The sequence below is a fragment of the Ips typographus genome, linkage group LG2, assembly GCF_016097725.1.
Source record: "Ips typographus isolate SLU linkage group LG2, UJ_Ityp_2.0, whole genome shotgun sequence".
Lineage (NCBI taxonomy): Eukaryota > Metazoa > Arthropoda > Insecta > Coleoptera > Curculionidae > Ips > Ips typographus.
The window spans coordinates 3,569,133-3,582,464 of NC_138423.1; the positions used below are offsets into that span (position 1 = coordinate 3,569,133).

General features: G+C 33.6%; 1 protein-coding gene across 1 annotated transcript; it reads left to right on the forward strand.

Moving 5' to 3' along the window:
• On the forward strand, positions 1-7,153 carry LOC145725419 (uncharacterized). The gene is made up of 4 exons (XM_081974184.1): positions 1-245; positions 304-461; positions 513-626; positions 7,015-7,153. The coding sequence occupies exons 1-4, from the start codon at positions 93-95 to the stop codon at positions 7,127-7,129; spliced, it is 540 nt and encodes a 179-aa protein (XP_081830310.1). The 5' UTR covers positions 1-92; the 3' UTR covers positions 7,130-7,153.
• The last annotated feature ends 6,179 nt before the right edge of the window (positions 7,154-13,332 follow it).

Below are 13,332 nucleotides of genomic sequence, written 5' to 3' on the forward strand. Positions count from 1 at the left end.
TGTTCATAATTTGAAACACAAACATTGTCGTTGAGTTTGAAATAGAATTACTCACTGGTAAAGCGGTTTATGGTTGCTTATCCAAAATAAAAATGAAAAACCAAAGAAAAGTTTTAAATTTTAGTGTCAGTCTTGTGTTAATTGTATTAACTGTGTATTTTCTGCTAGACGTAAGTGCTACGGAGTTTTCGATTAAAAAAAGAGTCAAAAGAAAAGTGTTGTTTACTAAAAGTAGCAAGTTTTTTGTAAGTATTTGCTTGTATAATTAATGTAGTATTTTTTAAAAAGTGTTTAATATAATAGTTTCGTCTTAATGGTAAAGATAACATTCTCAACTACACTACAACTTTGGCGCATGGGTGGGGTTTTCGTATCAATTACGACTTACCATCCAGCCTGAACCAGCGATTACGCTTTTTCAAAAGGGACGTGCACAATGATATTGAAAATTTCAAGGAACCGTAAGTACTTCAATTTATCAAAAAAATAAATCTTAATTCAAATCTGAATAGGTTGGTTGGCAGTTTGGTGTCCTGCGTTTTAAAAAGGGTGTGTGCAGTTTTATCCCATCCCTTTATATCGCAAAATTGTGGAGTGTTTTGTGGAATCGCTAAAATAATTGCCAGGTAATATGTTTAAATCGTTTGTTGTTTATGATGCATATTTCTGACCCAGCAAAAACAGTCTTATTAAGAAAACCCACTTCTGAATGGGCCTGTCCCCATAAAATTATTATTTATAGAAAATATTAAGTCTAAATAGAAAAAAAATTATGATAAAAACTACATTAATCTCATGTTTAAAACGCCCGCCGCCGGTGACGTACTACAATATCAACCAATCAGCGACAAGAAGTGAAACAGATGGCGTGCAACAGCCAATAAAATCGCCGAGAATTACGTACGTCACATGCGCGCCAAAACAGATCTTTTAAATTTAACGGACAAATTCAAACTAATGTAGGAACATTTACGACCATAATTTTTTCTTCAAGAATATGAAAAATTAGTTTTTTGATCCTATTCTTTCGATTCCAGTCATTAAAACAATGATATGTGTTAAAATTTATGATATGTGGGATAGGCCCATTATGAAAGTTATGTTAGTTATGTGCTCTTCTGTACCTCTCGACGATGACTGGCTCCATAGAGAAATTTCCACTCCGGATCTTACAAGGATCTCTTCCTTCCTGTTGATGATGTTCTCGTGCTTAAAGATCCCAATGGCTTCTTTAGTTAATCTAGGATAGTAGCGTTGTGATCGATCCAAAACCTCCACTTCTTCAAAACGAATATCGTGTCCTCTGGGAAGTGGATGTTCTGTCTGTCCCAGTCTGGAACTTCTCTTGTGCTCTGCTATTCTCGTGTTGACACTACGTTTAGTCGTTCCAATATATACGAATCCACAGCTGCACGGGACCCACTGCTCCAGTTTTAAGTGTTAATAAATCCCCATTTGATAACCCATCAAAAAATAAGTTGACATGCCATATGTAATTTTTCTGAAAAACGCTTCCTAAGGAAGATACAGAGTCCTACAAATTTCAGTTTAAAAAAAATCGGTTTTTGCTATAACTGTCAGACCGTAAAACTAAACATTTTAGTACTTGTGAGAGTCTAAAACTTGTTATTTACTACTTCGAATAGTTTCAAAATTTGTTTTTAATGTTTGAAACTAGATTTCAAACAATAAAAACAGTCCGGAAATCAAGACAAACACTGTTGCGCATAAAACTAATTTTTTACCACTAAAAATAATAGTCTAAAAGTTCTTTTAAAGCTAAAAATGACTTTACTAAGACTAATGAGAATCCAAAAGTCGATTTTCAAGACTTTAATTGGTGGAACAAGTCTAAAATTCTATTAAACACTGGAAACAGTCCAAATTACATTTTTAGACTAATTCATTTTTAAAAATTGGTTTTCAAGACTAATATTGTAGAGTTTAGTGACAACATTTTTTACTTTCATTATTGAAGAGTCTGAAACTTGACTTTCACTATTATAAATAGTCTTCAACACAATTCTTCAGTCTTAAAGCAGTGAAAACCAAATTTTTTTATGTAATATGACATTTTAAGACTATGGACAGTGTACAAGCTAGCTTTCAGGCCTGAGAAGTCAAAAATTTTGTGAAGATAGTCTGGAAACTCTATTTTTCAGGTCTTAAAGCACTAAAAACAGTCTAGATTTTTAAAAAATACTTGAATTTTTAGTACTGAGTTACCTAGAACTCAATTTAATAGTTACGAAGCTTGAAATTACATTTTTGTTACTACTTTACAGCTTATGGGGAATGTAAAAATTGTTTTTTAAGTCTGCTATTTGAAAAACTTGGTAAAGATTGTCTTGAATTAAATTTTCCAAGCTGAAAGCAGTTTTAAAGCAATGAAAATTGTCCAATGTTCTAAGAAAATGAAAAGAAAAGCAAAAAACTTGAAAAGTTAGTCTTTAAGTCAATTTTCATGAACCTGTCAATATCCTGTATTTAAGACTATTTTCAAGACTAAACTACTGAAATTTGCCTTAAATTATGAATATTTATTTCAAATGCAAATTTTAAGCTACTGTTGAGAGTCACTTTTTGATGTCCATCAACTTTCAAGGTTTAAATGTGTGAATTGGTAGTCAAAAATACTAGAAAAAGTAATTTTGTCATGTCTACACTATGACGACTGACTACAAAGAGAGTTTTTAAGCCTTCCAAGTCAACTTTTTTCTGTTTCCGTCAATTTTCAAGACTAAAGTCTGTCAATTTGTCTGAAAAGCATGAAAACTGATTATTAACTATTATTTTTAAAGTTCTTAAGTCAATTTTGAAGGTTTCAAAGGCAATTTTCAAGACTTTTAGTCTGAAAACTATGAAAACTGGGTACAAATACAAGTTTTAAGCTTCTTCTCAATTTTTACCGTTTCCAAGGCCATTTTTAAATTGGGTTGGGTTGGTTTTTACTTTTATTACTGAAGAGTCTGAAACTTGACTTTTACTATTATAAATTAATAGTCTTAAACACGATTTTTCAGTCTTAAAGCACTAAAAACAGTTCGAATTTCCGATTTTTTACACCGATGAATGCAATTACTAGTAATATGACGTTTTAAGACTATGGACAGTGTACAAGCTAGCTTTCAGCCCTGACAAGTCAAAAATTTTGTGAAGATAGTCTGGAAACTCTATTTTTCAGGTCTTAAAGCACTAAAAACAGTCTAGATTTTTAAAAAATACTTGAATTTTTAGTACTGAGTTGCCTAGAACTCAATTTAATAGTGACGAAGCTTGAAATTACATTTTTGTTACTACTTTACAGCCTATGGGGAATGTAAAAATTGTTTTTTAAGTCTGCTATTTGAAAAACTTGGTAAAGATTGTCTTGAATTAAATTTTCCAAGCTGAAAGCAGCTTTAAAGCAATAAAAATTACCCAATGTTCTAAGAAAATGAAAAGGAAAGCAAAAAAAAACTTGAAAAGTTAGTCTTTAAGTCAATTTTCATGAACCTGTCAATATCCTGTATTTAAGACTATTTTCAAGACTAAACTACTAAAATTTGCCTTAAATTATGAAAATTTATTTCAAATGCAAATTTTAAGCTACTGATGAGAGTCACTTTTTGATGTCCATCAACTTTCAAGGTTTAAATGTGTGAATTGGTAGTCAAAAATACTAGAAAAAGTAATTTTGTCATGTCTACACTATGACGACTGACTACAAAGAGAGTTTTTAAGCCTTTCAAGTCAACTTTTTTCTGTTTCCGTCAATTTTCAAGACTAAAGTCTGTCAATTTGTCTGAAAAGCATGAAAACTGATTATTAAGTATTATTTTTAAGGTTCTTAAGTCAATTTTGAAGGTTTCAAAGGCAATTATCACGACTTTTAGTCTGAAAACTATGAAAACTGGGTACAAATACAAGTTTTAAGCTTCTTCTCAATTTTTACCGTTTCCAAGGCAATTTTTAAATTGGGTTGGGTTGGTTTTTACTTTCATTACTGAAGAGTCTGAAACTTGACTTTTACTATTATAAATTAATAGTCTTAAACACGATTATTCAGTCTTAAAGCACTAAAAACAGTTCGAATTTCCGATTTTTTACACCGATGAATGCAATTACTAGTAATATGACATTTTAAGACTATGGACAGTGTTCAAGCTAGCTTTCAGGCCTGATAAGTCAACAATTTTGTAAAGATATTCTGGAAACTATATTTGTCAGGCTGAAAACTGTCCAGATTTTTAAAAAATGCTTGAAGCAGTTCGTCTTTACCATGGCTCCAAACTACAAAGGTATCATCAACGTATCGAAACCAGCACTTTGGTTTCTTTGAAGCGGTGGCATTTACTTCAAATGCTTCCATAAAATAGTTTGCTATAACCGCACTGAGAGGGTTGCCCATTGCTACACCATCATTCTGTTCGAAGAATTCACCCTGCCATTGGAAGTAAGTGGTGGTTAGGTAGTGTCTGAACAACCTGGCGATGTCCAGTGGAAATTCTCGTTCTATCTGTTCAGATATCAGAAGAACACAGAAGAACACTTCAACCGTTACATCATCGCCTTTGATAATGTCTGCCGCAGATGTGGACGAAACGTCAAGAAGAAATTCCATTAGACCACGGCTTAAACAGTTAGTTTAGGTATAAACGTTCTGCTTACTCCAACGGTTTCTAGCTTACTCTACTGGATTTAGGGACATCTCTAGCATATAGTATGTTGGTTATAGCTACATTTGAAGACAAATCTCCAGAGATACTTCTTTTAGTAATTCAAGCGAGATTTCCAGACTCCTTTCTTAATCTTCTCGGTTCGCTGCTGCTCTTTTCTGTTTCCTTACGCCTATTAGATCTCTTGTGTCTTTTTGTGTGTTGTCATGCCATCTTTTTGTTGCCTTTCATGTTTTCTTTGTAGATCTTTTGTTGTATCCTTTTGTTGTTTCGTTGTTATACTTTATTCTCCTGATGTCTTCTTCGTGGTTTGCTCCAAATTTTGTTCTCAAACAATAATAGGTTTTATACACTTTCACGTTGGCTTTTACTCCCACTATGTGCGATATCATTATGCTTTATTCCCCGCTGTGAGTCTCTATTGAATTGTATATAGCCTAGATATTTAAATTCTCGTACCACTTTAATATTCATGTTATCCATCGTTATGTTCTCTCCCAGCCGAGTCCTTAATCTAACGGCCATGTTTTGGCTTGGTTTTGTCTTCATTCACCATCAGCCTTAGCGGTTTGACCTCTTCTATCAGCTACACAAATATTTCTTTCACTGCCAGTACATTTTTTCCCACTATATTCAGATCGTCTGCATATCTTATGACTTGGCAAGACTTGTTTAAAATCGTGGTATCAGTTTTAATTCCTGTGCCTCTAATCACTTTCTCGAGGGTTAGGTTAAATAGGATTGGAGCCAGACCATCTCTTCTTCTCGCTGGTTTTGTATTCTGATTGAGTCTTTTCCATGGTTATTTGTATCATCAGTATTTGGCGTATGGCAATTTAGGACCTTGTGTACCACACAGAGTAGTGAGAGACGTCTATAGTTGTTGCAGTCTTGTTGGTCATCTTTTCTCAGAGCACTTATTTCAGTTTCTGGTAGTTCTCCTCCTTGTGTGAGCACTTCAGCTGATCGTCTCTGATTTCTTGTAATTCTGAATGCCATAGTCGTGGTTGCACTGTGCAGATGCTCCTTTTGGTCCTTCGTAGTTTGTTCCTTGTTCTTTGTTTAGTAGTTCAGTAACATACTCTTTCCATCTTGATAGGATTTTATTTCTCTAGGAGAGGCTATGCGATGCTAACAGAGAACAGCATGCACTACCCCATTTAAACCCCGATTTCTAAAACCAGTTCAAATAAGAGGGGTTCCTAACGGTAGTGGAAGAAATATGGCCCAATTAAATGGCCTTTAAGAATACCAGCACATATGTTGATTCCGATCTTGTATTGAAAGTTGGCGGTTTGAATATCATAAATAAAAATTCCTTCCAGTAAATGCAGCTTCGTCAGAAGAACTTCTTCACTAATGAATATTTGCAACTACATATCCCATCTCTGTTCCGTCTCTGGCTTTTCACTGTCTTATGTTACGTAGCCATGACATCTTCTTTCTTCCTCTATCATTTTATATATATATATAGGCCGGTTTAGAACGTCTTTCGACGTTGTGCGACACCTAATTTCCAGCCTCTTCGGTCTTCACAATCTTCAGGTGTTAGATTTCTCTCACTCATGCATTTATGCATGGTTTTCTGCCACTCCTGTTTTGGCCTTCCTCGTTTTCTTCTGCCTGTTGGTTGCCAATGAAGTACTCTTTTAGGCCATCGGGTATTTGACATTCTTTCCACGTGTCCGTACCACGTAAGTTGCTTGTTTTCGATATCCTGTGTTATTGCGTCTTCTATTCCCATCCGTTGTTTTATGATGCCGTTTCTTATTCTTTCTCTTCCTGAAATGCGCATCGATCTCCTAATTGCATCCATTTCAACTGCCTCAACTCTTTTCTTGTGTCTATCTGAAATTCTCCAGGTTTCTGATCCATATAGGAGGGTGCTTTTTACCATTGCCTCATAGATATTAAATTTCCGCTTCTTGGTTATTTCTTTGCTCCATAGGATTCCATTCAGAGCTCCGATATCATTTCACATTCACATCCCTCTATCATTTTGCTTTTAGGATAAACTTTTTTGAATCTGAGTCTGAAAAACAGTCACAATTTTCCGGTATCTAGGACAGCCATCAGTATCATATAACTTAACGCTTTAACATTTTTATTGTGGTGCTAACATTGCAAAAAGTTAGAATATATTTGTAACTCTTTTTAATGTCCTTTCCAACTCGAACAAAAAGTTTTCTGTTCAATTTATCTCCCTCGAATTTATCAGGGTACGGTCCGGATACACGAAAACACTTTCCAGTCCCCATCATTCATTTCCTCGTCGCCGTGTTGGATACTCGTCCCAAACAATCATTCACCCGATGACAGTATCCTGAAAAATATTGAATAATCCGTTATTTTTTAGTTCGCAAGGCATCGAGGCCGACTTCTTCAAAACGTTCGGAGAGAAATGTCATCTCTATCAGGAACGTTGTCCGCCCAATATGGACAAATCGTTTATTTTTAGTGCGGGCAGTTAAATGGCAATTGTAAGAAAATACACTTTTTTTACAATAATTTCGTGTTTTATTTATTTATTGGTTTGCAATAATCATATCAACTACTTTGGGTGAGATATTAGTTAATTTTTCTTTGCTTGTTTAATAATGCTTATTGTTCATTCACTAGTCTTCAATAGATAATAGCCGCCATTATCTACCCGTCAGTAATTAGAATTACTTACAATTAGTGTTGGGTAAATTACTGGTAAGGTAAATAATTTACTTTACCACGTCAATTTGACAGGTAAATTACTGGTAAATTACAAATATTTTGTTTCTGTCAGTTTAAATTTTGACACCGCTTTTCTCCCTGACTGTACCAAGTGTTTTTTCAGGTTATTGGATAGAAAATTTAATGAAGATTCCAAAAATGTACTTAAAACAGTCATTTTCTCACTCCAAGTGGGTTTTACAGGCGATTTTGTCCCTGACAGTCTTTTCAAACTGTGTTTCTGTCAGTTCAAATTTTGTCACCACTTTTCTCGCTGACTGTACCAAATCTTATAGTGTTTTCTCAGGTTATTGGATAGAAAATTTAATGAGGATTCCAAAAATGTGCTAAAAACAGTGATTTTCTCACTCCAAGTGGGTTTTACAGGCGATTTTGTCCTTGACTGTCCTTTCAAACTGTGTTTTTGGCAGTTCAAAATTTGACACCGCTTTTCTCCATGACTGTACCAAATTTTGAAGTGTTTTTTCAGGTTATTGGATAGAAAATTTAATGAAGATTCCAAAAATGTACTTAAAACAGTAATTTTCTCACTCTGAGTGGGTTTTACAAGCGATTTTGTCCCTGATTGTCCTTTCAAACTGTGTTTCTGTCAGTTCAAATTTTGTCATTACTTTTCTCGCTGACTGTAGCAAATCTTATAGTGTTTTTTCAGGTTATTGGATAGAAAATTTAATGAGGATTCCAAAAATGTGCTAAAAATAGTGATTTTCTCACTACAAGTTGGTTTTACAAGCGATTTTGTCACTGATTGTCCTTGCAATTGTGTTTCTGTTAGTTCAAATTTTGACACTGCTTTTCTCAATGACTGTACCAAATTTTGTAGTGTTTTTTCAGGTTATTGGATAGAAAATTTAATGAGGATTCCAAAAATGTACTTAAAACAGTCATTTTCTCACTCCAAGTGGGTTTTACAGGCGATTTTGTCCCTGACAGTCTTTTCAAACTGTGTTTCTGTCAGTTCAAATTTTGTCACCACTTTTCTCGCTGACTGTACCAAATCTTATAGTGTTTTTTCAGGTTATTGGATAGAAAATTAATTTAATGAGGATTCCAAAAATGTGCTAAAAATAGTGATTTTCTCACTACAAGTTGGTTTTACAAGCGATTTTGTCACTGATTGTCCTTGCAATTGTGTTTCTGTTAGTTCAAATTTTGACACTGCTTTTCTCAATGACTGTACCAAATCTTATAGTGTTTTTTCAGGTTATTGGATAGAAAATTTAATGAGGATTCCAAAAATGTACTTAAAACAGTCATTTTCTCACTCCAAGTGGGTTTTACAGGCGATTTTGTCCCTGACAGTCTTTTCAAACTGTGTTTCTGTCAGTTCAAATTTTGTCACCACTTTTCTCGCTGACTGTACCAAATCTTATAGTGTTTTTTCAGGTTATTGGATAGAAAATTTAATGAGGATTCCAAAAATGTGCTAAAAACAGTGATTTTCTCACTCTGAGTGGGTTTTACAAGCGATTTTGTCCCTGATTGTCCTTGCAATTGTGTTTCTGTTAGTTCAAATTTTGAAACCGCTTTTCTCCCTGATTGTACCAAATTTTGTAGTGTTTTTTCAGGTTACTGGATAGAAAATTTAATGAAGATTCCAAAAATGTACTTAAAACAGTCATTTTCTCACTCCAAGTGGGTTTTACAGGCGATTTTGTCCTTGACTGTCTTTTCAAACTGTGATTGTGGCAGTTCAAAATTTGCACCGCTTTTTTTTCCTGACTCTACCAAATTTTGAAGTGTTTTTTCAAGTTATTGGATAAAAAATTTAATGAGGATTCCAAAAATGTGCTAAAAACAGTGATTTTCTCACTCTGAGTGGGTTTTACAAGCGATTTTGTCCCTGATTGTCCTTGCAATTGTGTTTCTGTTAGTTCAAATTTTGACACCGCTTTTCTTCCTGACTGTACCAAATTTTGTAGTGTTTTTTCAGGTTACTGGATAGAAAATTTAATGAAGATTCCAAAAATGTACTTAAAACAGTCATTTTCTCACTCCAAGTGGGTTTTACAGACGATTTTGTCCTTGACTGTCCTTTCAAACTGTGATTCTGGCAGTTCAAAATTTGACACCGCTTTTTTTCCTGACTCTACCAAATTTTGAAGTGTTTTTTCAAGTTATTGGATAGAAAATTTAATGAGGATTCCAAAAATCTACTTAAAACAGTCATTTTCTCACTCCAAGGCGATTTACAGGCGATTTTGTCCCTGACAGTCTTTTCAAACTGTGTTCCTATCAGTTCAAATTTTGTCACCACTTTACTCGCTGACTGTATCAAATCTTATAATGTTTTTTCAGGTTATTAGATAGAAAATTTAATGAGGATTCCAAAAATGTGCTAAAAACGGTGATTTTCTCACTCTGAGTGGGTTTTACAAGCGATTTTGTCACTGATTGTCCTTGCAATTGTGTTTCTGTTAGTTCAAATTTTGACACTGCTTTTCTCAATGACTGTACCAAATTTTGTAGTGTTTTTTCAGGTTATTGGATAGAAAATTTAATGAGGATTCCAAAAATGTACTAAAAACAGTGATTTTCTCACCCAGAGTGGGTTTTACAAGCGATTTTGTCCCTGGTTGTCCTTGCAATTGTGTTTCTGTTAGTTCAAATTTTGACACTGCTTTTCTCAATGACTGTACCAAATATTGTAGTGTTTTTTCAGGTTATTGGATAGAAAATTTAACGAGGATTTCAATAATGTGCTTAAAATAGTAATTTTCTTACTCCAAGTGAGTTTTACAGGCGATTTTGTCTCTGATTGTCCTTTCAAACTGTGTTTCTGTCAGTTCAACATTTGACACCGCTTTTCTTCCTGTCTGTACTACACCTTGTAGTGTTTTTTCAAGTTATTGAATAGGAAAGTTAATGAGGATTCTAAAAATGTGGTTAAAACAGTAATTTTCTCACTCTAAGTGGGTTTTACAAGCGATTTAGTCCCTGACAGTCTTTTCAAACTGTGTTTCTCACAGTTCAAATTTTGACACCGCTGCTCTTTCTGACTGTACCAAATGTTTTAGTGTTTTTTCAAGTTATTAGACAGAATTTGATAAAGATTCCAAAAATGTGCTTGAAACAGTAAATTTCTTACTCTAAGTTGAATTTGTCTCTGACTATTCTTTCAAACTGTGTTTCTGTCAATTCAAACTTTGACACCGCTTTTCTCCCTGACTGCACCAAATTCTGTAGAGTTTTTTCATATAATTGGACAGGAAATTTAATGAGAATCCCGAAAATGTGCTTAAAACAGTCATTTTCTCACTTCAAGTGGGTTGACAATCAATTTTGTCAAACTGTGCCCAAAATTTGCAAAAACAAGTGTTTAGAAAAGTTTTCTTGCAGTATTCGATACAAAACGTGTTTTTGAGATTTACGACACTTATTTTGACAGTGGTCACGTGACTACCTAGCTAAATTATCCTTCAAAACCACGTGATGTCTGTTAGCAATATCAAAATTTGCAAGAATTACAGTTTAACACAGGTTTCTTATAGTTCTTGAAACAAGATGTGTTTCTGAGATTTCTGACAGTTATTTTAACGATGGTCACATGACTGCCTAGCTAAATTATCCTTCAAACACTATGTGATATCTGTCATTAATGTCAAAACTGTCAAAATGTTCCTAAAATTTGTAAGAATTGCATTTTAACAGTTTTCTTACTGTTTTCGAAACAAGACGTGTTTCTGAGATTTAAGGCAGTTTAAACAAAATAATATTCAGATTTGTGTCATTTTTCTCATCTCAAAAACATATTATTTGTCATAATTTAAACATGAGGTAATAAAGAAATGTGACAAAAGTTGTAAGATTGAAGAAAAGTTTTACTTTATTTATTTTATTATTGACAAACCAAAATCTCTAAAACAATAAATAACAAATCAAATCAGCCTTTTATTCGGTTTTATTTTTCAGGATTTTATTTTGACATTATTGACCGAAATTAATGACAGCCTTGACAGGAAAATGATATATTTCAAAGCAAATTTCAATTAGACCCATAAATTTACTGGTAAAATTGGTAAATTTTACCTTACCAGTAAATAACCGATCACTAACTTACAATTTGCATACTCGTTGAATAATATACCTAAACTATTTCAAAACCAGAAAACGATATTTTAAGATCACATTCAAACCTAATTGGAATCTGAATATCTGAATAAGGGTAAAGCGCAAAAATAAATGAGAAATCAATGTTCATTTCCTAAGCGGTGATTTTGTTATCCCGCTTTGGCCGAGAACTGGAAATTAGAAGATTGATAAGTTCCTTCTTACATTTTGCTGTTTTATTAGAATGGCTGAATATTGCTTACCAGACAGGTAAATAATTTTGTTGCTGTTAATTTGATTTTTATGTTACAACACCTTTAACGTACAAATCTAATTAACTAAACTTGATAGGAATTTTTCGTGTAATTTTGATGCTATTCTCGCATCACCTCCATGGAGGATTTACATATTTTGATTGGAAATTCTGAATCATATCGATAAATATCCATCTCACACGTGACTTGGTTTCGTAATTTTACTATATCTGATAGGTCGGCAAGTTTGGTAATATGTGTAGTAATTATTGAGGCATTTTAGGCCAACTACTGTCTAAATATTGGAGATTCTGAATGCTTACAAAGGTTATAAGTAGATTTTAACAAAAACTTAGAATATATACAGTTTGGATTTAAATTTCGGCGAGTTCAGTAGAAATTATGAACATATATTTGTATAGTAAAAATAATCTTTAAAAAAAAAACTTAAAATTAACAAAGTTAACCCAGTGAAGATGTAAAAATTAAATAAAAAAAAATATAATTTTTTTATTATTAAATTTAATTCCTAATTTCAGCAAAATTTTCGTGCACTTTTTCGAAAAATCCTCCTTAACTTGCTTATTTGACAGTTGACGACCAAAAGTGATTGAAATTAAAAAATAGCTCAGATCGTAAGCTTTCCAAAAATATGCCCATTTAAGTTAATCGGTGGCACCGTTTGGCCGCTAGAGGGCGTCAAACTCAAGCTTCACAAACCTTCAAAGTGATTTAACCACTTTTGCTTTAACCTAAAATAACTCAATTATTTTAACAGTTAACACAAAATGTCACTGAAGGTAAAATATAGTCCAGACTAAGGGCTTTTCAACGGTGTATTCAAAAAAGGTCATTGGTATGATAGTTTGACCGCTAGAGGGCGTCAAATTCAAGCTTTGCTTTTAACACAGTTTTTGAGATAATTAAATTTAATTACGTCAATTTTGACGGTTTTCAGTGTGTGGCACCCTTAAAAAATGACATTTGTTGGACGACGAGGGCAGCTTTCTGGAGGGTTTGGCACTCGCCAATATTAAAATTTAGAAATTATTTACTATTTTCATTAATATGCGGATTGCAGAATGCGGGACTACTACATTTTGTGGCGCGAGACGGAGTCTTCCGACTGTCTTCGTATATCGAGCCAATCGGTTCAGTGACGAAACGTATTATTGTTTGTCACTCATTTTCCATATTCCTGCATAGCAGTACGGTGATTCGTCAACGCTAATTTGTATAGTTTTTAATTATTTCTTGATTGCAAGGTTTTTAATTTAACTTTAAGAAACAATTTCCAGTGTAATCTTTGATACAGCTATTCTTTTATTTTACATATTATCCTACTTTTTATTCTTTCTTATTAAATTTTTCTTCATTCTTACGTTACACTGATGGCTTTTTTGACTCCTATTCCACGTCAGTCACAATGTAACGAAAGAAGCTGTTAACCTCCTTTCAAATCAAACACAATCCAAGAGAATGTGAAGACAATATGTATAAGGTTTAGCATCAAAAATCCAAAATATCGACTAAAGCAAACACGGTCGTCGTCGTTCGCAGCATTTCGGCTCGATTCGGGACCAACCCCAAATGTGATCCTGTAGGGATGCTGCAATGCCAATGGTTAGTAACTTAGGGTTGTTCCC

Coding starts and splice junctions, on each gene's coding strand:
- LOC145725419 (XM_081974184.1), top strand. CDS start 93: ATGAAAAACCAAAGAAAAGTTTTAAATTTTAGTGTCAGTCTTGTGTTA. Junction 246..303: donor CTAAAAGTAGCAAGTTTTTT/GTAAGTATTTGC, acceptor TTAATATAATAG/TTTCGTCTTAATGGTAAAGA. Junction 462..512: donor ATTGAAAATTTCAAGGAACC/GTAAGTACTTCA, acceptor AAATCTGAATAG/GTTGGTTGGCAGTTTGGTGT.